Below are 25,482 nucleotides of genomic sequence, written 5' to 3'. Positions count from 1 at the left end.
AATTAAATAACAAGTGCTAATCCAATATAATGTGATAAAACACTATTAATTTATTAAAATGACAATGTAATATTGTTTTATAATTATATCACAAAAAGTAACTATTTTAGTTGGAATTGTAATTAGACTAAATTTTGTATTTATTATTTCTTACCAAAAAACTTATGTGAAACTAGAAATTGCCAGAGCTACTTGATTTCCCTAGATTAGAAAGGCCCCACGCGCAAACAAGGGAATTCTTTCAGGTTCAAAGCCAACCCACTAGAATACCTCAAATGAGAAGAACATTCAGAATGGATGAGCATGCCTTCTCCAGAAGGGATTTTTGTTTTTTTTACCGATTCATACCCTTAGCCGAGAGCTCTTCTTTCTTTTCTGTTTTCGATTTTCCCAGCGGACCCCAACGTCCATGTTCCTAGAAAGACAAGATACGATTGCATTGTTATTTTATGGTCGTTTGGGCTTTATACGCAGAGGGACTGTAAAACTTGGGAATGATTTGAGGCTATAAATAGTATTTGATGAAGGGTATAAGTAAAATTTTCGAAAGAAAAAGGCTGTAGAGTATACTATCGCAGTTTTAAGAGGTCGAATTGATCGGAGGGAGTACCTCAGACCTTAGATGATTAAGGAAAATGGTATAACAAGGACAAGTGATTCGAGATATGATTTTAGGTGATAAAAGAAATGGGATCGGGAATAGTTTTTGGTACAATTATCGATCGGGCTGAGAAAATCGAATCGACGTAGGAGACGTCTGGAAGGTCAATGGAGCGTGTTGAGGATCTATATTCTACGTGTAGAATAACTCTTGAGCGATTTCGAGTTGAAACGAATGGATTTAAGATTAAAACGAATAACCGGGCTTAAGTGCAATTTTTTAATTTTGCCCGAGGGAGGTCGAAAAGATAATTTTTCAGAAGTTTCAAGGGTGAAATGAGAAGTACAAAACTTGTGAGACTTAGTGGTATATTTGGATTTATCAGGGGTGTTATGGAGAGGGCATAAATATCAATTGAAGAAATAAGGGGGTTGAAGTGCAATAAAATGAAAATGATGGTGTCAACGCACAGAGAAGACGACCACCGCAAATCCACCGCATGGGACGGGCGAGGAAGACCTGGGGTAGGTCGCATACGGCCGTAGGGTGCTTAGGGACCAAGGTTTGGCCGTTGATTGGTCGTGATGTGACCAGATTTTAGGTATAAATAGTAGCCGAAACTTTAAGGTTTTTGGCATCAAATTGATCGATTTTGGGAGTGAATCGAAGGTAAAAATTAATGGGCTTTTGATCTCGACGCGTCAAGGATCAATTCTGGAGATTTGGGGAGGTTTTTCATTGCGTTTGGAGACTGTTTGAAGGCTGGTTGAAAAACCCGAAGCGGACCGCCTCTGCCCCCTGCAACTGGCCTTTTGGTGGCCTTTCCGATGTCCTTTCAGCTTAAAACTAGCGCCATCATGATCGAATCCTCACGAGCTTCAAGGGGGTACCTTCAGATCTTTCATCGGAGCATCCGTCGGTGGCCGAAAATTTGGGGAAGAATGTGACGTATAGCTACACGGGGCACACACCACTCGCACCCAAGCGCCAGGCGCGTGATAAGGGCATTTTCGGTAATTCTGATTCCAGTATTTTTCTTGATTTATTTTAGGATTTATCATGTTGAAATATTTGAGAAAATGGTTGAGAAAATAACTATTTTGGAATTATTGAGGTGAAAATTGGGAGAAAATAGAGAAAATTATAAAAAAATAGGAAAATAGATTTTAATACTTCCTTAATTAAATATGGTGTTTAGGGAATATTGTGGCTTGAGGTTGAGCATAAGTTCAAGTGTTTGTGATTTGTCACGCAAATCAAGATCGTGCATGAGGATCGAGGTGATCCGAATACATCGAGGTGAGTGGTTCTCCCCCAAACTTGTTTATTGTGAGTTTTTGCCCCCAAAACTTAATTTGTTGTGAGTGCTCTACTTGGAAACTTGGTTTTAAGTTGTGAGTTGTTCACTATCAAATTTGACTTGTTCATGCAAATGATAACCGGTGACGGTTGGTTTTATGAAAGAGGTTCGATCCTAAACATTTTATACTTGTGCATTGCATTTTGTAAATTGTTGTTTATATTATGCATTGATCTGTGAAATGTGGCATTGTCTTACATTTTGTGTGTTCATATGGAATGTCAGCCTGAGATGTTGTCTGAATAGTGTAGCCATAATTCTCCAAGGGCGTGACGGAATAAAAGGGGTATCTGATACTGGTGTGCATGTCATGATAGTCGCCTTGGTTTTCGTGTCGAGCCGTTTGGTAAAAGAAATTTCACTAGGATGACTTGGTGGTCTATATTATGTTGTTCATGTGGGATGTTAGCTTAGAATGTTGTCTAGATAGTATAGCCATAATTCTCCAAGGGCGTGACGGAATAATAGGGGTATCTTGTGCTGGTGAGTATGTCGGGATAACCGCCTTGGTTTTCGTGCCAGACCGTTTGGTCAGGGAAGTTGCACTAGGATGACTATGTGGTCCATGTGAAATTTTGGAGTTTGAATTGTGTGGTGGTTCCTGGATGCTTAGAGTGGGAACGTAATTTCCGACGTAAATGTGGTGAGCTGGGTTTCTACATTGATGTAACCTTCTTGGGTCGGGAGTTGGTAACGATTATTCCTAAGATGTTGGAGAGATGCATTGACTTGCCTCTCTTAAGCTAGAATCGTGTCGTATCGATGTGTCGGCATGGTGGCATAGTTTTTGGAGAAATTGCTCTTATCCCATAGTAAGGTTAAGCGCTTGGGATTCTCTTGGGTTAGGGCTTACCGGATGTATTCATTTATTTCATGTCTTGCATTCATTCATGAAAAATGTGTTTTTGAACTCTCACTTAGATGATTCATCATCTAATATGGACTATGTCCCTGGAATATTCAAGCGTTCCAGGTAAAGACAGCAGTGCAAAGGGAAAATGAATTGCCGAGGAATGACGGCGATTAGTGAATAGTTTACTTTATGTCGTTTTCAATTATGTTGTTAATTTTGAGGATGCCATGTAAACGTTGGTTCGACTTTATAATATGAATAAAGTGGTTTCGGTTATGATCTGTTAAGGTTTTAATCTAGTTTTCGCATTTGAGATGATGAATCTGTCTTAGTTTATTGATGGGTCATAGTTGATATACTGAGAATGTATAACAGGATTTTTGGGGAACGATTTATGTTAAATTTCTGTTGATTGAAAAAAAAAGTATTCCCGAAATCTTATGTTACCTAATACTCTGTAGAGCGAGGTGTTACAGGGACGCATGGATGATGCATCATGCATAGCGAGACTATTGACTGATCTCCTATGAGTGTGGATTGGTTTTGGTTTTGAAAAGGGATTTTGATGCATTTCAATATTTTGCTTGTGTGAGCATGTCATGTGACTTGACTCTTGTAGCTCATCTTTCCATATATAATTTGTATACCATAAATGATATTAAGGCCAAGGGCTAGTTCGAGAGACCTTGTTTTGTGTAAATTAGTTGGAGGGACCTTGAGGCTCATCCTCGAGTGAGTGGAGTGGGTGTGGATGTACTTGTACACTACAAGTTACTTAAAATATTCTAGATTATTTTGTTTGTTTGGGGTAATATAAGGGTGTAAATGAATTGGGTACCTTCGCGAACAATTCTTCATTTATTTATTAAATAAACAAATAAGTTTTGAGGAATTTTTTTTTAATTCGTTTAATAAAGACTTGTTGTACCAGTTTGTATTTATAAGTAGACTTGCTCTAAATTTATTTACAATTAGTTCAAAGATTGTTTATTGTTTATTTAAAGTATTGTGTGCTTAAATATATTAGTTTAATTTTTTCCTTTCATGAACAATTTTATTTTTTTTTAATAAAGATCTTTATCTTTTAAATACATTAATTTGAAAAATAAGACTAGCTCGTTTAAGTTAAACGAACAAAACACAAGTATGAAAATATATAAATTAATGGAGCAACGTTATTTACAAAATTCATGTCAAACAAACAAGCTAGCCAAACTTAAAAACACAACCTATAAGTAAATGAGATGAGCCGGAGGTGGGGGCATGGGTTGACTTGTTTATACACTATAGCTGATAATGTGGATATTAGATTATTATACATTTTAATTGAAATGGGGTTGTATTTTCTTTTGGTTATGATGTGGATTTGCTTTTAGGGCGAATGCAACGTATCCAAACCTTTTGTGCAGGTCAAAGTTGTGTTGGAGGGATTGGGTTTCTTTGGAGAATAATAAGGACGTGGTAAATGTTATATAGGTTACAGAAAACATTCAAACAGTGAATGGGAGTGGAGAGAACAATCGACTCGGTGGATTTTTGATTGTCAAGGCATTAGTCAATTGGAGGGGGCCTAGGTAGGCAGGTAGGTAGGTACGGGATATTCAAGTAATTAAACTATTAAATAAGTGTACAAAGGATTGCATGATATACAAATCTATAATGTAATACTCAAAATTTTTGGTGTACTTAAAGTATAATTTTTATCGAGATAAAAGTATAATTTTTAAAAATTATTTAGATAAAAGTGTAATTTTTAAAGTTATGATGCTAAAGTATAATTTTTTGAAACCTAAAGACTTGAGAATAAAGGGTTAAAATAAAAGAAAGAAGAAGTGGAAGGACCAAATATAACACCTAGAAAGTTTGGGTTGCCTCAAATTGGTTAATTTAAGAAAAATATTAATTTCGTACATGATTAACATCTAAATAGTCCCAAAAAATTGACCGAATCGACTGCAGTATATATCCTATGGCTTAGATACTTAAGAAAAAGGGTAAGGAGTTGACGAACATCTCGATGAATGATTTTTAATATCGAAAGAAATCGGATTAGAAATAGTTTTCGGTACAACTTTAATTTAGGCTAAAAAAAATTGAATAGACGTAAGAGACTTTCGAGAAGTCAATAGAGCCTTCAAATGTTTCATTTTTTGCGTAAAAACAACCCTTAAGTGGTTTCAGAATGAAACAAAAGGGTTTCGCAATCAAAGCATTATTTTGGGCCAAAGTGTAATTTCTTAAAATTTCACGAGAGAGATTGAAATGACGTTATTTTTTAATCTTTGGGGGTCAAATAAGAAGTTCAGAACGTGAGGGTCTCAATAGAAATTTTGGAAAGCCTAGGGGCTTTGTGGAAATGGCTGAAATGGAATTTTGAAACTTGAAAGGGGCAAAATGGAATTTTTCAAAAAAAAAAACTTGGACAGCCATGGCCGATTAAGCTTCTAGCCATCTCCCATCGTCGATTTCGACTGTGAGAGACTCAAGGGAGTGGGCTGAGGGGCCTCGGGGCTGGGCCTAGACCACCATGACTGGTCATTAGCCGAGAATCAGCCACATCGACAGCCGATTGAGTAGATTTTTTCGATCATATCTTGGTCGAAAACTCAAGGGTTTTGGGGGGCAATTTTTTGGGGCTTAAAAGACCAAAATGGGTCAACCTAGGGCAAGCAAAAGCATTCTAGACCTTAGATCGGGCACGATTGGTTGTTTTAAGGTTCGATTTTGACTATAAATAAAAAAGGGTTTGGCCGAGGGTTTTTAGAAGATGGGACTCAAATTGCTCTCATTTTGGATTGAATTGGGGGCTAGGGATAAATGGATTTAGTTCTTGAGTTGTTGAGGATCATTTCCAGAAGATTTGGAGAGTTTTCGTGAGGTTTTGAGGCTTAGTCAGAAAATGAGGTAGTAGCCTTAGCTGAAAGTTTAAACGGCCGGTTGGGCCATCTTCGGTGCTTGTTTCAAGCATCAAAGCATACCATTGTGATCAACTAAAAGTGTAGAACAAGCCTGAAGGAAAAACTAGCATCGCCGGTGTGCCAAAGCCTGAGAAGATGATTAGCGCGTGGGTTGCACACGCCAGTCCTCACTCACATCTCACGCGCCACCGCGTAAAGGTGCATGCAAAGCAGGTATTTTTTGATTTTTTTTTTAAATTCTTGGGAATTTATTTTAGGAATTTTGGTGCAAAAATATTTGGGAAAATGTTTGAGTAGATATTTATTTTGGAATATTAAAGAATAAAATTGGAGAAAAATAGGGAAAAAAATAGGGTTTGATAATTATTTAAAAAAATATGATGAATATGGTGTTTTGTGGTTCAAGATTTAGTGTTGTGCGACTTTTGAGACTTTGCACGCAAATTGAGGCTGTGCACGCTTTTCGAAGTGTTTTGAATATAGTTTGAAAGAGTAATAGTTTTACTCGAAAGGCTTATACGTGATGAGATTTCCTTTACTATGCATGTTATTCTCAAAAATTGCTAAGTATTATGTAAATTGCAAACATATTTTCATATTTGTACATATACTGTTGCATTGATGAATGTGACTTTTCACATGACATGATATTGTTGACATATTAATATTTGTGCATGTGATGGGATGTTGCCCTGATAGTGTAGCCGTAATTCCCCAATGGTATTGCTGGAACAACGTATAGAAGTAGTTCGTTACCTTATGTGCAAGATGAGACTACCACCTAGGGTTTTGTGCTAGGTTAGTTTGCCAGAAATGTTACATTAGGGCATCTGTTTATATGAGCCCATGCATTATACATACATATTATTTTAACCCTCTCTTAGAAGATTCATCTTCTAATGTCAGACATTTATCCCTGAAATATTCCACGTTTCAAGCGAAACGAGCGACCAAAAAGGGAAAGGTGCCATCAAAGCATGAGGATGATGGAAGTTTTTGTAGGCCCTATGCAAGGCTAGGACCAGTATTTCAGTTGGTTTCGTATTTGGTTTTAAATTGTTATTGTAATATTATGTTGGACGAAGTGATGTGAACGTCTGAATCTTTTTTGTATTAATTTTCAATATCATTAGGTTTTGATTCTGCTTTCGTTTATGATTAAGTTTACCGTTCCCTAATTCTATTTTGGAAATGTTATTCTTATACGATTATGTTGAGGATTTTAGAATGATTCAGGTATGTAATAAATAAATAAAAAAAATCCTAACATAAATTTTAACACCTTAGAGAGGCTGGATGTTACACTAAATAGCAAATAGTAGTGTGAACACTACAAAGCAGTCGACGACCGCATTATGGTCACTGACAACACGTCTAATCGACATTCGGGGAACGGGCTAGGCCATCAAGGTTTAGAGGAAGATGACTGGTGCAAGGAAGCGATCGGATTGGCCAGAAAATCGGTCAAAAATAGGTGGGTTATGGCTAAGGGTTTTCACCAAGTTTCAACCAAGAAATTCGAGCATTCGAGAAAAAATTGTGGAAAAACGATAAAGAGCTTTTGGTTCTCCAAGTGAAAAAGATAATTTCTAGAGAGTTTGGGGGATTTTGGTATTGGTTTGAGGGTGTTCCAAGCATCGTTAAAAAATCGGAAGAATTGCTAGAGACATTGTAATCGGCAAGTTCGAGAGTGTTTTGACTGGATTTTCAAGCCACCAATGAGCTTATCGTGTTTGGAAGGAAGAATAGAGCAAGAGAGATAAAGAAAACAGGGATTTGAAGCAAACTAGTGGCCGATCGATGAAGGAAAAATCGGAGAAGATGATCGGCTTTGGGGTATGTAGGTGCAAGGCGCGTGAGGTAAGAAAAAAATATGGAAAAGATATGAAAAATTAGAGTATTTAATTTTATTAATTTTTCCTAAAATTTGATCAGAAAAAATATCAGGATAAGAGTCTCGAGGCAAGGCAAGAATTTTGAGGAAGCTTAAACAGTTAAATCAAGGTGAGTGATTTTTCTAAAAAAATTATATGTAAAATGATTGCCTAAATTGAGCGTGAATTTCACGAGGGTTTGTCAAAATATATAGGATTTATGAACATATGCATGTTATGTTGTCTCGATATTTGTGATATTGCATCAGGCATGAAATTATTAGCATATTGATAATTGTGTCAACTATGTTTGTCATGATGAGATGAGATGTTGCCCTAGTAACAAAACCTGCATTTTCTCAAGTGACTTTTGTTGGAATGACTATAGAAGTATCACATGCTGTGTGTGATTGCCAGGATGGCTGATGAGGGTTCTATGTTGGGGCTAGAATGCTAACAAAAGTTGTGTTAGGGTGTTGATTTATTCATGTCCATGTATTATACATTCACGAAAATTATTTTAAGTCCTTATTTAGAATGTTCATCTTTTAATTTGGACTTTGTCATTGCAATATTCAACATTCTAGCTGAGACAAGCAGTAAAAAGGGAAAGGAGATTGTCGAGACATGATTTCAATTGTATTTCTATCCTACACCTATAACAGGACGAATCATGAGATTTTTGATGATATTAGGCATGCTATTATATGTTAATTTGTTTGCTGAATATTATAATTTTTATGGTTATTAATAATAATATTATATGGTTTGAATTAATTTACGATTTTAATATTCCATGAGGTTTCGATTTTATTTCAGCAAGTATTTAATTTATCATTTCTTAACTTATCATTTGAAATGCTGTATATATATGTTTTAGGGGATTTTAAATATGATATTTTTAGAATTTATAAATGGTATTAAAAAAAATCTAAAATAATAACACGCCTTGAATGCATATCGTTGCATATAATGACTTTCTTTTTGTGATTAGAGTTTATTATTTTTAAAAATATTAAAATTTATATTAGTTCACGATATTTTTTATTTTGCTCTCATACCTAATTTTTAATTTATCATCTTATTTGTCCAATACTTTTATTCTATGGCCAATTAAATCCAAAATAACCTCTCCTTTACTGGCGTGTGACATTCACTCGGCTCAAAAAGAAATTATTGTATTAAAATATTTTTTTTAATATTTTTTAAAGATATTTTTTATAATTTATTATATTAAAATAATTTTTTATATTTTTTTTAAAAAATAATTTTTATAGTTGAAGTTTGGTCTATTGTTGCAATATTGTCGCGTTACATGAAATGAAGAACGAACTTTGCCTGGGAATGTTATTCACTGTCGATTCAAAGCCCGAATAAAGGAGGAGAGTTGTGTTAGGTAGTCGATAACCAACGTAAAACTTAATCGGATCCAAAATATGAACTCTAGATAAATTATGAAAAACTATTGGGGCATAACCTTTCATAGCGACGCATTACATTGTTCGCATGTAGTGTCAGGTGAGTTAGGGTCACTTTATCAGTATCCGGATGTAGTGACAAATGAGCAAGGGTCCTCTCATTTGTTTGGATGGATGCGAGTAAAGAAGGTAGTCCAAAATTAAAACCAAAATAAAAAACAAAATCAAATTCAAAGTTAAAACTAAAATCAAAATCATAGATTAAGAATTGGGTCATGGAAGATAGGAACATTAACAGACAAAGCTATGAAAGTGGTAGATGTGATGATTAGAAGAAAGATTAATATTATGTGCCTTCAAGAGACGAGATGGGTAGGGAAAAAAGTAAAAATTTTATCAGAAACTAGATATAAAATATGGTACACAGGAAATGATCGAGCGAAAAATAGAATGAGGATTATTATGGATAAAAGCTTAGTAGATGAGGTAGTAGATGTAAAGATAATAGGGGATATGATTATTATGGTGAAGGTTAGTCTAAGAAGAATGACTATGAATATCTTTAGTACATATGCACCACAAGCGGGGTTAGGTGATGAGATAAAAATAAAATTTTGGGAGGACTTAGAGGGACTCGTACAAATAATACCAAGAACAGAGTAAGTGATTATAGGAGGTGACTTAAATTGTCACGTGGGTAGAGATGGAAACGCCTATAGAGAAGTACATGAAGGGTATAGATTTGGAAAAATTAATAATAAGGATAAGTCTATTATAGATTTTGCTATGGCATATGGGTTCATTATAACCAATACTAGGTTCAAAAAATGGGACGAACACTTAATCACATATATAAATGTCACATCAAACACTCAAATATATTACTTCCTCATGAGACAAGAGTATCAATAATGTTGCAGGGATTGTAAGGTGATACTGAGAGAGTATTTGACTATTCAACATAGACTTTTGGTACTTGACGTCCAAGTAAAAAATTGGAAGAGAAAAAATCACATAAAACAAAATTCAAGAGTTAGGTAATGGGATTTAAAAGGAGAGAAACAATTAATCTTCAAGGAAAAATTAATGGGTAGAAGAGAATGGAATGGAGAAGGACAAGTAAATCAAATGTGGAGGGAAATTGCTACTACGTTGAGAAGCACGATAAATGTAGTCCTTGGAGAGACAAATGGTAGAGCTCCAAACCTTAAGGAGTCTTGGTGGTGGAATGAAGATGTACAATTGAAAATTACAAATAAGAAAACTTGTTATAAGGCTGTATATTAGTGCAATAATAAAAAAAACTTGAAAAATTATAAAGAAGCGAAAAATGCAGTAAAAAGAGCTATTAATGAAGCAAGGTCAAAAACATATTAGAATCTATATAAACGATTTGATACAAAAAATGGAGAATGAAATATATATAAATTAGCTAAACAAAGAGAAAAAAAAATAAGGGATCTAAATTAAGTGAAATGCATAAAAGATGAAATCAAAATGTATTAGTGAATGAATATTTCACAAAATTATTCAATGATGGTGGGGATACAAGAGTTAGGTCGGGACATCTTAGTAATTCTAAAGGGAATATGAGATATACATGCTATTAACGCATAAGTTCAAAACAAATAGACAAGCATTAAAAAAGATAAAAAGTCATAAGGCAGTGGGACTAGATAATATACCAATAGAAGTATGAAAATGCATGGGAGAAGATGACATCTCATAGCTAACGAAATTATTTAACGCGGTTCTTAAAAAAAAAGATGTCAAATGAGTAGAGAAAGAGTACTTTAGTTCCTATATACAAGAACAAGGAGATGCTCAAAACTATGAAAATTACAAATGAATTAAGTTAATGAGCCATACCATGAAATTCTAGGAGAGAGTAATAGAGTATAGGATCAGAAAAGAAACAAACGTTTCGGAAAATCAGTTTGATTTCATGTCTAGTAGGTCAACAATAGAAGCTATATACCTTTTGAGGCGCCTAATGGAAAGGTATCGGGATCATCAAAAGGACCTACACATGGTGTTTATAAATCTAGAAAAGGCATATGATGGGTCCCTAGAGAAGTATTATAGAGGGTTTTAGAGAAGAAATGAGTCCGAATAGCCTATATACAAGCTTTTAAGGACATGTTATCACGGTGTAGAGACAAATGTCAGAACATGCGGATGGGATATTGAACCGTTTAAAATTACAATGGGAATGCATCAAGATTTTGCATTAAGTCCATACTTATTTACTTTAATAATGAATGAACTCACTAAACACATTCAGACAAAGGTGTCATGGTATATGCTATTTGCATATGACATAGTGTTGGTGGATGAAACAAAAGAGAGAGTGAACACTAAGGTTAAGTTGTAAAAAAATAATTTAGAATATAAGGGATTTAAATTAAGTAGAAAGAAAACAGAATATATGGAATGTAAATTTAGTAAGAATATAAGAGTGGAGGATGTTATAATAAAATTTGAAAAAAAAATCATACAAAGAAAATACCATTTTCGATATTTGAAATCAGTGATTCAAAAATATGGAGAAATTCATGAGAATGTCACGCATAGAATTAAGGCAGGTCGGCTAAAATGGAGAAATGCATTGAGGGTATTATGTGATGGTAAATTTTCATTAAAACTGAAAGGGAAATTTTTTAGGACAACTATAATATCAGTTTTGTAGTATGGCTCAGAATGTTGAGCAGTCAAATACTAGTATGAGTAAAAGACGAGCGTAGCGGAGATGAAGATGCTAAGATGAATGTGTGGTCATACAACAAAAGATAAAATTAGAAATGAGATTATTTGTAATAAGGTAGGAGTAGTGCCAATTGAGGAAAAGATGAGAGAGACTAGACTAAGATGATTTGGTCATGTGAGAAGAAGATCAAGAGAGACTCCTGTGAGGAGAGTTGATAAAATAGAACAATTAGTAAAAAAAAAAGGTAGAAACAGATCCAATAAAATTTTAGGGAAGATATTAAAGTTTGATATGAAATGCATGAGCCTAAATGAAGATATGACAAAAGATAGAAATACGTGAAAGTCTAGAATTCATATAACCGACTCCACATAATGGGATAAAGACTGAATATATTGTTGTTTACATGAAACGAAGAACAAGAAGAAGAAACTGACATTCTTGATATCGACTAACATTCGATTATGGACTTATCATCAAATTGAAATTTTAGGAATTTGAAATCGCTGTAGTGAATTTTATGAAAATCACTTTTTTTTCTTATTTGTTTTATCTTCTATAAAAAATTATTTTAATATAATAAAATATTTTTTTTAACCGAGTAAATGTTACGCACAAAGCTATTTTGACATCATGGGGTAATTTAAACTTTAATCCTTGATAGAAAAAGAGAACTCACACATAAATATTTAGGTATGATTTGAATAGTATGGGAATTAATAAGAGAATATAATTATCAATTCAAATTTGGTTAAGGATGAATTCAACATAAATTTTTCTAATTTTTTTTTCTTTTATCTAATGTCCATAACATAACACGTATGAATCAACTCTGTCTCGTTCAATTGACACAAGTTTTAATTGTCACAAACAAAAAGAGTAAAGCAAATCTATTTCTAACTATTATTTTTTTTTCAAGATGAATTGTACTAAATTCGTTGGATTTGGCCCAAGCAATAGGCCCATAGCTCGATCCCTAGGCTCGATCTCGACCCAACACTAGTTCTGCAGCACTTGCATCTCGTCAGCACCTTAAGAGATCTTTGAGATTGTAGCAAGCCTCATTAACTCCAAATATCCCGATCCCTAATCCCCATTAGTACTAGAAATCTCAGCTCTCTATTCTCCCACAATGGCCAACAACATGTAAGGGTATTTCTCGTTTTCTCCTATATAAGTTAGCCGACTACTGATCAAGGTATATTCTTTTTAATTTTACAAAAACTTTACAATCTTGAGATCTTAATTACTTAAACGTCAAAGTGTTTGCAAGTATAGTCCCTTGTCGCAGGAATCGTCAATTGCCTCAAGCTCTCCGTCTAATCATCTCTTTGGACCGAAAAGAACATAAGATAACTATAAAAATTTACTTCTTTATTTTATTGACTTTACTTTCTATTATTAAATTGTCTTCATTTTAAATATTTTTTTTGGATTTATTTTGTTTTATTTTTTACTTCTTAAACCAATGTAGAATGTAGGTAAGATGTAAAGACAATTCAAGGGTTTTGGAGTGAGCGAGAGTGAGAGCCAACAGCCAAAGGTTAGATTTTGAAAATCCTAGAACCCTGGACTCGGCTGCTCAACCGAAACCCTAACGCCCAAAAGCACTAACAGGTATGGCCAAATCGATCAGGTCGAAGAGAGAGAAGAGGTTAAGAGCTTTACGGAGAGGCATTGTCCAACCCTTCTACGACAACAAGGATGCTGCAAAGCACGCCGCCCAAGAAGCCGCTCTTGCCGCCCCCAAGCTCGCCACACGTTCCGCCGATAATGGCAGCGGCACCACCGCCATGGACATGATCGCCTCCGCCTCCGCCACCAGCGCCAGCATGGGTACTTGCTTTGCTTATATTCTTATTTCAGTCTTACTCTTGTCTATTTGTTTGAAATTAAGACTTATGGGTTTCTGATTTGCATATGTTGTGCCCTAATTTGCTCTTTTCCGATGTTTTATTCGTCTTTGTTTGGTCCTTAAAAATCAAACGTGTAGGACTCGTGACAATTTGAGCAATTTCACGCTGGAACTCTGAAAGATGAGAAAAAAGTAATCCAATGTCCTTTATCAGCGGTTCTCCTTGATACCTCTGAATTCCATATCGATTTTCAGTTTAAGCAACACGTTTGGGTCTCTGCCGGTGGTTGAGATCTATGTTCAAATTATTTACAAAGTTTCTTCATGAAATTAATTTCTGAAGATGCATAAATCTTGATCCAAAAGGCCATTTGTAAGGTTCTTATTAGTACGTGCACCAGTATAGCCTATTGACCTATCCAAAAGAAAGAAAGGAAGATGCTATTAGTTGTTGTGATTAGGATGAGAATACCTGAGAACTTTAATGATATATTATTTGGGTGATGATGGATAAGCTGTTATCTTTCAGAAAGAATAATTATTTTGTCTTGCCCCATGGTGGTGGCTAAATGTAATCATACATATATTTTCTGCCTCCTTTTTGTATGTCTCGAGTCACATTAGGTCATTGGATGAATGTTTTGGATTATTTGAGGAGAGATATCAATCCATCTTAAAGGGAAAGACTTGTTGCGCAGAAGTGAAACTATTTGCATCTTAATTATAGCATGATATTTGAACTCCTAGGGTCAACTTTTTCATAAAATGAATGCATTTTTATGGAAAATAGATTTTCTCAATGGTATGTGTGCTTTTCTTGTTTGCAATGCCAAGAACTATTTTGATTATGTTAAATGGGAAGTTCTCCTTGATGTTTATTTATGGGTGTCTATTTGATTCTTTGTGTATATCTCGGTAAATTCTTTATCAAATTAGCAATCTTGCTGAAGTGGTTGGCAGTTGATTATCTGTCACATCCTGGTTATGATATGTTTGATCTTTACTCCTATAATTTACGCAGATGTGGAGATGGCTGAGGGCAATCAGAACCTTAAACCTAGAGGTGGAATTGGAAAGAAGAAGATGAAGAAAATCAAGATAGCTAAAAGAAAAAATCGTGGTAAGGGCAAGATCAGGAAAAAGCACATTTAACTGCTTAGTCTCATGTGTTTGTTTAGTTACAATGCTACATTGATGATGATTGCAGCATTAGTTTATTGGTTAAGAGGTTGAGTGTCTATTATTTTAATCTTGACATCCTTTCTTTCAGTCCTAAGACTCAGATTTTATTAGCTTATTATCAGACTATGGATGTGGAATATAGCTTTGAATGACACTGAATGCAACTCTGTGGTTTCCGCACTCATTTCAGATCATAGAGGTCATTCCTCTTTGTGTTGATATTGTTTAGGTTTTGACAGTTGAATTGTTCGTTGCAACATTAAAAATGTCTAGGTCTAAGAGGAATCGATGTGAATATAAATACAAATACAGAAAAAAAAATAGGTAGTCAAACATAAGATATGATGATTTGAGTAAAATAAGACTATGAACATGATGGAGATGAGGAAAAAGAATAACACTTGTAATTTTTGTTGGTCATGTTTATTAACACGATCATAATTCAATATAAAGATGCCATTCACTTAATAATAATGACAATATAAAAAAATAAATACTAATTCAATATAATTTGATAATGTCACTATTAAATTGATTAGAATCTATAAATATGATTTGACATCCCAAAAAAATGTAATTCTTTTAGTTGGAGTTGTTATTACTTGTTAGAGTAAATTTTATATTTACTTTATTTCTTACCAAAAACTTATTATATTTGTACATTTTCCCCTAAGTTCTATAACTCTATTAAAAATGGTGGCATGTTCTCAAGCATGTCCACTTCAGGGACACATATATATTGTATTCAACCAATAATAATAACAATAATGAAGTAGAACACTCCATTTGGTGTGTCCTCAGAGTGTCCCTGACTATTATCTAAATCAAAGACAGCTTTGCTTAATATATGCACAACAAAAATGAAGGTACCCTGGCAATCGGTGTAAGTACAAAATTACAAACACAATAGCTGGTCTTGTAACCTTGTCCATAAACTCCTTGTTTTTAGTTTTATTTTTGCTTGCTAAAGCAAATAATGGTAACAAAAATAAAAATTTGCTTTGCTATCGCTATGAAACCCAATGCACTTTTCTACTTGACTTTTTATCTACCATGTCCCCCAAAGATCAAGAAATCCCAATACGGATCCAGATCCCATGCTAACACAGAACCAGTAGATTCTATCATGAAAAAAGTATTTGCTTCCGGCAACCATTACTCTGAAGAGAATAAGAACAAATTAGTGGGATGTGTTTGACAAGCCCATGGAACTGGCCACCATTTCTTTCAAGTCCACTGACATATCATTCAAGTTTAATTCTTTGAGGCTTGCCAATTCCCTAATACCTTCAGGAACATGCTTTATTTTTCTACACTGGCTTATAATAAGCTTCTCCAGCCTAGACAGAGAGCTGTTTCCCACCACCACCAATTCTAACATGTTCAAGTTTTCTAGTTGTAATATCTTCAGATTTTGAAACTTTTCTGGAAGAAAATCCAATTTGGTTCCATTGTAGGCATCAAGCAACTGGAGTTCCATCAGATTGGGAAGGTCTTGGAGGATGGTAATAGGGTTGCTTTCTAATCTGGATCGCTTTAGACGTACTCTCACCAGGTCATGTAATGACGAAACCCAATCTGGTACCTTCTGCAAGTGCCCGTTTAGATACAAACGTTGAAGAAATGGAGGAGGAGAAGATACCACACTTAGATCCAGAAACTCCCCCTCGATTGATTTTACATCCAAGGAACGAAGGTTCACCATCTTCTCAATTGAGTGGCTTAAGTGTTCTCCATCTTCTTCTGCTAGTTCAACAATTCCCAGTTTCCTTAGTTGTGTCAAGTTTCCCAGGGCTTGAATGACCGTGCCACCATTCTTACCGGCTCTTATATACGATAGTTTCTGTAAGGCCTCTAACCTCCTTATTTTTGAAGATGTCTTGAATCCTCTTATCAGTTCAGCACTTGGAAAATTCTCTGTGAGGCGGTGATCAACTAACAGATGCCTCAGTTTCTCAAGTCTGAGTATGTTATCATGCAACTGAGTGACTAAAGTTTGCTTAAGATCCAAAGTTTCTAAATTTTGAAGCCTACCTAGGGACTTTGGAAGCATCTGGATTTTTGTATCTCTCAAGCTTAGGTACCGAAGGAGGAGAAGTTCGCATATGACTTGAGGAAACATGTCTAGTGGAGCACCTTCCAAGTCCAAAACCTTCAGAATGCAAAAGCTTTTGAGGATATTCTGGGTAGCAAAGTGAGCTTCCATGGCAAACATGAAAAGGCTACGAGCACAGGGGAAGACCTTTTGCGACAAGCAATTGAACTTCCTCTGGATAGAGAGCCTTCTGATTTTTACATCATGGATCATTTCTGTTTCAGTAGAGACCCTGCAGAAATTCTCTTCCTGGGACTTTGAGAGAATGATCTTGTGCCAGAGATGGTGAACGCAACAGGTTTTTGGTCGTCCATCAAAATCCACCTCAACATGAACCAAGTTTCTGTCAATTAGCTCACTTAAGTAGTCCTCTCCAACCTCCTCAAGTGTTTTACCAGTCACTTCTTTCACTAGTCCTTCTGAGCCCCATAGCCGAATGAGCCTCCTGTGCTTAACCAAATAATCTTCTGGGAAAACGCTGAAGTATAGAAAGCAATACTTCAGATAATAAGGCAAGTCGTCGTAACAGATAGACAGCACACTTCTAGTACTCGAAAGATGGCCATTCATGTGTAGCTCAGCCCCAAGGCTGTCGTGTAGCTTCTTCCATGCATCTGTTGTCCTCTCTGCATGGGACAGTAGAGTACCTAGGGTGGCAATTGCCAAAGGCAACCCTTTGCATCTTTCTAAGATCCTGTCTGACCAGGCTAGCAACCCAGCAGGACAATCACCAGATGATGGGAAAATTTTCTTGTAAAAAAGCTCGCGAGCCTTATCTAATGGCAGCGGCTGGAGGTTATGAACCTGGGCAGAGCTGTGGCTGCATATTCTAGCGATATCACCTCTTCTGGTTGTGATAATGATTCGCCCATGGTTTTGAGTAGGCAAGGCGTGCTTTATGGATTCCCAGACATCTTTCTTCCATAGATCATCAAGAACTATTAGAAACCTTTTGTGCTGGAGATAGTCCCGGAGTTTATCCATCAATTGGAGCTGGTTGATGGTGTGGAACGAGCTTGGAACCTGTTTGCCAGTAGATTCAAATACGCACTCCAGCATGGTCCGTAGAAGCTCGAGCTCCTCGTTCTTGTCCGCCTTGGAGATGGTTATCCATGCGAAGCAATCAAAGTTGTTCTTAATCTTGTCGGAAACTTTCCTGACTAGGGTTGTCTTGCCCAATCCACCCATCCCCACAACGAATATCACATCTAGTTTGGCTTCCCCAGATACCGCCCATTCTGACAACTTGTGCCGTGGTTCTTCAATTCCGACAACTTCAGATTCGTCAAGATACAGAGCGGCAACTGTAGGTTGGGGGTAGGACTGATTTTGGTGGCCAGGAATAGGAGACGAGACTAGAGTGTTACTGATCCCCTCATACCTGCACATGCATGGAGGATATTAAGTACATGGATTATGCTATTTTGGAAGACCATGGTACGGGAGTTTTTATAACTGTGTCACGACCCTTGGATTTGGCTAGGGTTTAGAAAGAAATTTGGTAAGAATGCGGGAAAGAAAAAGCAGAAAGGGAGAGGGAGACAGAGCAGAAACGAAGAGAATTTTGGGAGAAGATAGGAAAACCAGGGGAGAGTTAGGCGAATTAAGAGAAACAGAACTCCAATACATTCATAAACCCCATTCTCTAGTTCTACAGCTTATTTATAGGCTGTTACATTTCCAATTCATTTATAAGTCCCATTCTCTAGTTCTACAGTCTATTTATAGGCTGTTACATTTCCAATTCATTCATAAACCCCATTCTCTACATCTACAGCCTATTGATAGGCTGTTACATCCCTTCAGTAACTACCGTTTTTCTCTTAATTCTCCCAACTCTCCCTCTGTTTTCCTCTCTTCTCCCTCAATTCTCTCAATTTTTGTTCTGTCACTCTCCCTTTCTGCTCTTTCGTTCTCACATTCTTACCAAATTCCTTTCTAAACCCTGGCCAAACCCTAGGGTTGTTACAAATTGTAAATCAGTTTTATATAGCTTTTTTCTTTTTGAGCAAGTGGATAAAAAATATTATAATTTTCTTGTGTTTTTGTGTGAAACTCGGGCTATTTATTGGCGATCCTGAGCCCCATGCTTGGAATCTTGGATAAAGGAGGATTCTTTTAGGTAGCTAATGGGGCCCCAACATAAAACTTGCTAGATTAAACTTGGAACATATTTGTTGGCGCCTTACAGTGGGAAAAATGTAACTTTACAGAGTTTTTATATTAAGAATATTACTAAAATGATTGGGCATTCTTCTTAGGGAAATTTGCAAAAATAGGACTGCCGGCGAAGAACTTTGTAAAAATAGGACTCTTAATTTTTTTTTTGCAAAACTAGGATTTTTGAGAGTTGAATGGACTAAAATGCCCCCGATTTAAATAAGCTTACGATCCCCTTCATCTTCTTCCTCTCGCACGCACATCCCCAATCGCTTCGCCGATCAGAACATCTCTCTCGCTCGTCCTCTGTTCTAAGCATTTAAGGTTGTTGCTTCTTCGTCGGTCTTCGCCTTCAAAGCCATTGCAGGTAATTTAAGAATATCTGATATTTGTTAAAGATATCTGTTAAGAATATCGGTTAACAGATATCGATATCTGTTAACTAATATCCATTACCGATATCGGTATCTGTTACCGATATCCTTAACAAATATCAGATATCCTTAACAGATATCTGTTAAAGATATATGTCATGACCAAGACAAGAAACTAAAACAGTCGCAGTGAATATATCAGTCACGACCGCAATCAACGATGCCATGGCCTTACTGCAATCGTTTTTCTCATTTTCTTGTACATGGCCGCCATTTGTCTCTTTTCCTCTACCATCAATGCAAATACACACAGTACATATATAATATATGATACATAATAGAGAGAGAATGAGAGAGACCCACATTTCTTGAATCATAAATAATATATACACATATATTTAGGTTATAGAGAATGGTAAAAGAATAAAAAAATAATAAATGAATATATATATATATGTACCTTATATATATAGAGTAATAGAGAAAGAAGGAAAAATATCTATTGAAAAAGAAGAAGACGAAGGAAATCGTAGGCTGATTTAAATTGGGGACATTTTAGTCCATTCAACTTTAAAAGTCCTAATTTTATAAAAAAAAATTAAAAGTCCTATTTTTACAAAGTTTTTTATCGGCCGTCCTATTTTTGCAAATTTCCCTTCCTATTGTTTTAAATGTAAGTCAGTTTCATTTCAAAAGAAAGAAATGAGATTCTTAAATTTATGATTTCGTCATCTATATTTAGAAATCTATTTCGATGTCATATTGCTGTCAAATTTTTGCTGAAATCATGTTCCAACGGTTATTCGCGTGCTCTCACACGAGAATCCTTTGATTACCAGTTACGAGTACGATGATTTTACGTTTTTAACAGATATTTGACGGTAGCATAAATACTGGATCAAATGAGAATGGAGTCGTACCTTTCCCTAGTTAGCGTGATGCCGCGGAGTTTGGCCTTTATTTCACGAATCAAGACGGCGATGGAGCGACGTTGCTTCAGCCGAGTAAGGCCCTGAAGAAACTCCGGCAACTGATAAGACAGCTGGGCGATTCCTGTCACACGACATAGTTCGAGAACATCTTCTATATCGTAGGCCAAATCCCGAGCCTGCTGAATCCAAACCCGGACTTGCTCGTTGCTCTCCCCCCTCCTGTCGTTGTCCCTCAGCAGCGCCCCGATCGCCTCGAACTCGCGCTTCAAGCCGCCGATCTCGTCGTTGATGCCGCTCAGGAGGCCCCATTCTCTGCTCAGAAGGAAATCGATCTTGCGAAGCAGGAAGCTCACCACGCCATCCGCCATCGCTCTCTCTTTTTCCACTCTCTCCGCCGGTCTCGTCTCTGAACCTGCTTGCGAATGGTCTTTCTAGGTACGTATGCGTCACGGATTGATCTTTGATTTGGTGGTGAGTGCGATTGGCTGATTGCTCCACACTACTAGCACTGGTTAATGTCGGGAAGCGTAAATCATTAAACATCGAACACTTCGATATTTAAATTATTAAATTAAATAGCACAGTTTGAATTCCCCAATTTCTACTAGCATCTTCGCCGTCCCATACGTGGTTGTAGCCTAAGCCATTCCATCACCAAAAATACTATTGTAGGTGCATTGAAAAATTTTATTGGCAGCCCGAAAAATTATTCTTCACAGCCCGCGTCCCATCAAATTTTCTAAAAATTATAAAGTACCTATTTTACCCCACAACCAATCATCTCCTCCGATCATCTCTCGTTGTCGGCCATCATCTCGCATCTCTTTCTCTCTCTCGCATTATATACACACACAAACACATACAACCATTCAACCAGCACACACATATACATATATATATATACATACAGAGCATGGTCGCGGCCATACAACCAGCAACCCCCCCCCCCCACAAACCAGCAAGTGCGCGCGCGCACATATTTATATATATATATACACATACTCACACACACTTATATATATATACACATACTCACACACACAAAAATATGGCCGCGGCCATGAAAACCTCCGCACCTCGCGGTGCGGGGGTTTCAGCAACCCCCGCACCTCACGGTGCCGGAATTTTAGAAACCCCCGCACCGCGAGGTGCGAGGATTTCAGAAATCCCCGCACCTCGCGGTGCGGGGATTTTAGAAACCTTCGCACCACAAGGTGCGAAGATCTTCATGGCCGCGGCCATATTTTTGTGTGTGTGAGTATGTGTATATATATATATATGTGTGTGTGTGTGTTGGGTTTTATGACCGCGGCCATGCTCTCTCTATATATATATATTTATATGTATGTATTTGTGTGTATATAATGTGGGAGAGAAAAAGATATGCAAGACGATGGCCGAGGATGAGAGATGATCGGAGGAGAGGTTGGGTGTAGGGGTAAAATAGGTATTTTAAAATTTGTAGAAAATTTGATGGGATACGGATTGTGAAGAGTAATTTTTCGGGCTGCCAATAGAATTTCCCCACTATATATTATGGGTGACCACCCACCCTATACATCCGTTGGAACTTTTGTTGATATGTTTCAAATCTAGGAAGTGAAATTGAGTGACACGACCGAATCAAAGTATTCACTAAATTTTAAAAATCTTAATTTTGGGGACAATTTACCAAAACCATAAGTTCCATTTGTAAAAGAAAAAGAGAAAAGAAGAGGGAAAAAAATAGGGGGACTCCCATCCTAATTGAAGTGGTAGACTGTTTCTCAATTCTCACGAATTCCGCAATCGAGTTTATTCTTTAATTTTGACTTTGTTGATTTCTCAATCTTATTTCAAACAGAAACTGGGGTTTTGGTAATTATATATATATTTCTTAACATCATATCATATCCTATATTATATTAAAATCATCATATAATAATAATACTGATGACGCGATGATTCGTACCAACAAGAATAAGGTCAGATCAACGCAGGCGTCTGGATCACAGTGGGTGCAACTAAAACTGGTTCCTTGGCCTTCTTCAAACTTACGCAGTAAAGGATTACTACTGCCTATGCCTTTTCCGAAAAACCCCGCCCGTCAAACCCCAAGGTAAAGGTCGCCAGGCCCGGGGGACAATGAAAAGATTAAATAAAGATGACTATAAATGCAAAAGAGATCACACAACAGACATCCTCCTCGAGAAGCTTTGCTTTTGCTCTCTTTATGTTCTAAATCGTTTCAAATTTCAATCGAATCAGATGGATCCTAAAACGGATTGAATCGGGGGTAGGTTTAGGTTTCTTAAAAATCGCCGATGAGAGACCCAACCACACCACCGTCGGCTACAACGCACTAGTATTATTATAAACTATAAATATATATAAATATCTATATAATAAAGTAAATTTTTTTTTGAAAATGTATGTCTGAGATGAATTCTCAGTATACATGAATGGTTGGGATGAATTTCAATTTTAAGTTTCCGTCCACTCTCACTCTTCTTTGTCTTACCTCTCTTTCTCTTTCTCACACCCACCCAATCACTGCCTCTCTCTCTATCTGACCGACCCCTTCTCTCTCTCTATCTATAGAGAACAAGTAGTGAAGGTTGAACAGTGGCCATCCATGGGTTGGCTGGTGGGGTCGATTATATATAGCGGCGACAGACGATGGAGCGGCCAGAGGTGGCGGACGACGAGCTGGTCTCGTAGTGGAAAGCCGATGCAGCAGCTGGGTGTGGCGGCCGGAGACACGATAGCAGCCTGAAGCCTCAATAGCCAGCTAATGGTTGTCGGATACTAGATGCTTGGCGGCCAGAGATGGCGATCAGAGGCTAGCATCGATGCCGCGATGGTGTTCGATGGTGGCTAGGGGGCTGTAGACGGTAGCGGGAAAAGCCGCAGCGATGGTTGGCGAGGGCCCAGACGTGTGGTCAGAGGCAGCTGGCGCGGGTGGTTCGGTCGTGCGTGAAGGAGAAGCAGGAGAAGAAGATGGGAAGGAGAAAAGAAAATAAAGAAAGAAAAGAAAAAATAAAAGAAAATAAAAAACTACAAGTCAATTAAATCTGTATGTTATTTCTTCAAAATTCATTTCGGATTCTTAGGCTGCATTCTCTTTATTATTTTTAAGTCATTTTTAGTTTTTAATTTTTTAAAATAATGAAAATGCGTTCTCTTTGTTGTTTTTAAAAATGTATTTTTGAAAAAAAAATTATAAAGAAAACTCTAAACAACAAAAAGTTATTTTGAGTGTTTTTATTCAAAACAAACTCTAAACTCAAAATACATTTATTTATTCATATTTTATTATTATAATGGAAAAAAATATTACAAAATCCATTAACTTTAAAATGTATATTTTTTTTAATAATATATTAACATTAAATATTTCTAATTTACTAAATAATCAAATTTATTGAATAAAATATCATTAAAAAAATATTTTCAAAATTTTAAAGAGAATATGTTTTTTAATTTTCTATTTTGAAAAATAATTTTTCAAAATGACAAAGAGGATGTATTTTTAATTTTTTAAAAATAAAAAATTACAAATAAATTTAAAACTCAAAATTAAAAATTAAAAAACAAAGAAATTACAACATTTTAGTTTTTCACTGTTTGTTGGTTTGTGCCAATGTGATAGCACAACCATTGCTGGGTTATCTAAGTCTCTAAGAAGGCTAGGGCTCAGTCATGTTCAACCCAACCACCTTTGAAGGCAACACAAATCTCTCCCTCTCCCTCTATGGCCCATAGTAGAACAAATAATAAATGAAGGGAACTAATTTGGGATATATATATATATATATGCGTGTTTGTGTGTGTATAAGCAGGTGAGAAAGGAGAAGCTGCGAGACAGAATAGCAGCCCTAGGAAATTATACGTAGAAACTGCAAATTAAATCTGAAGCTCGAGGGGATGGCACATTAAACTGCAAATTAAACTGTAGATTTGTGTTGTGGGGAAATGCATAGAAAATTTAGAAATTATTTTAAAGCTCGATAGGCGTGCTAGAGGGCCAAAATGGCATTTTTGGTGCTAGGGAGGCAGCCAAAGAGATGATGCAGGTGTGAGCTTTTGATGAGTTTTTTTTTTCAAATTGGTTGATGTAAAAATAATTATTTTTAAATTATTTATATTATGTGGGATAATATAGAATAAGTATTGGTTTAGTTAGATTAAACCCTTGATTGGTGTTGTTTTGAAATTGTTGATGGGTGAATTTTGCGGGTCCGACCCCTCCTGTCGCCCCATGGATTGTCGTCGCCTCTCCTTCCGTCGTTCGCTACACCATCTCTCGGCCAAGCCCTGCTTTCGTCGCCCCTTCTCTCCGTTGTTTCGGCCTAGCCCCAATGTCATCACCCCCCCCCCCCCCCCAAATCACCCCCAAACACACATACATATACACATGCATACACATACGTATACACACACATATGTATATATATATATATATACACAAACACATACACTTGATATGCACGTGGCAGGGGGTGACGGACGACAAACGTTGCTCATGACAGTAAGAGGGTGACAACGGTGCTTGCATCGGTTGGCCACTGGTAGCGGTTGACCCATCGCCCCTGATCTGTGGCAATGGGGGGTTTGACGAACCCCCGACCAACGACGGTCAGGGACTCCAAAATTTTTTAAACTTTTAAAAAATTAATATAAAGGTCGGGGACTCTTTTTCAAATTTTTAAAATTTTTAATTTTTAAAAAATTAATTTTTAAAGCATTCAACAATGTTTAAAATTTTTTGAAATATCATATAAGTTTTAAATAAAAAAACACCAACATTACAAGTTCTAATTTATAAGAATTTGACATGGATGATTCAATTTCAAAAGAAATAAATTTTTTTTTTCAAATAATTGATGATCAAATACTATTTTTAGTATAAAACTTTATTCAAATAATGATATTAAAGTAGGAAGTTTAATTTGAAATTTAATATTTTTATTTTTAGGTGCTGAGTTTTTGATATTTTTAATTTTTTTAAAATTTAATTTTAAAGCATTTAATACTTAATTTTTAAGTATTTTAAATATCAATAGTGTAAGTTTTTGAAATTTTTGAAATATCATATAAGTTTTAATACTTAATTTTTAAAAAATTTTAAATAGAAAAACACTAACAGTGTAAGTTTTAATATATAAGAATTT

General features: G+C 36.1%; 2 protein-coding genes across 2 annotated transcripts in view; one reads left to right on the top strand and one right to left on the bottom strand.

Annotated features, from left to right (window-relative positions):
• The window catches only part of LOC127794915 (disease resistance protein RPM1-like), a 55,616-nt gene extending 34,777 nt beyond the window's left edge, over window positions 1-20,839 (bottom strand). Inside the window, exons 1-2 of the mRNA XM_052326217.1 lie at window positions 20,318-20,839; window positions 17,011-18,244 (exon numbers count right to left, since the gene is read on the bottom strand). Coding sequence (XP_052182177.1) covers window positions 17,011-18,244; window positions 20,318-20,697 — 1,614 coding nt within the window. The 5' untranslated portion in view covers window positions 20,698-20,839. The remainder of the gene's footprint in view (window positions 1-17,010; window positions 18,245-20,317) is intronic.
• LOC127794916 (uncharacterized) lies at window positions 13,215-14,920 on the top strand. Its single transcript, XM_052326219.1, has 2 exons — window positions 13,215-13,567; window positions 14,608-14,920. The coding sequence occupies exons 1-2, from the start codon at window positions 13,351-13,353 to the stop codon at window positions 14,736-14,738; spliced, it is 348 nt and encodes a 115-aa protein (XP_052182179.1). The 5' UTR covers window positions 13,215-13,350; the 3' UTR covers window positions 14,739-14,920.
• Window positions 20,840-25,482: the final 4,643 nt, after the last annotated feature.

The sequence above is a fragment of the Diospyros lotus genome, chromosome 2 (assembly GCF_014633365.1).
Source record: "Diospyros lotus cultivar Yz01 chromosome 2, ASM1463336v1, whole genome shotgun sequence".
Taxonomy (NCBI): Eukaryota; Viridiplantae; Streptophyta; class Magnoliopsida; order Ericales; family Ebenaceae; genus Diospyros; species Diospyros lotus.
This window is presented reverse-complemented; position numbering and strand designations above follow the sequence as displayed.

Excerpts from the sequence above, each read along its gene's own strand:
- LOC127794916 (XM_052326219.1), top strand. The coding sequence starts at position 13,351 with ATGGCCAAATCGATCAGGTCGAAGAGAGAGAAGAGGTTAAGAGCTTTA. Across the intron at positions 13,568-14,607 it reads CGCCACCAGCGCCAGCATGG|ATGTGGAGATGGCTGAGGGC; the intron begins GTACTTGCTTTG and ends TAATTTACGCAG.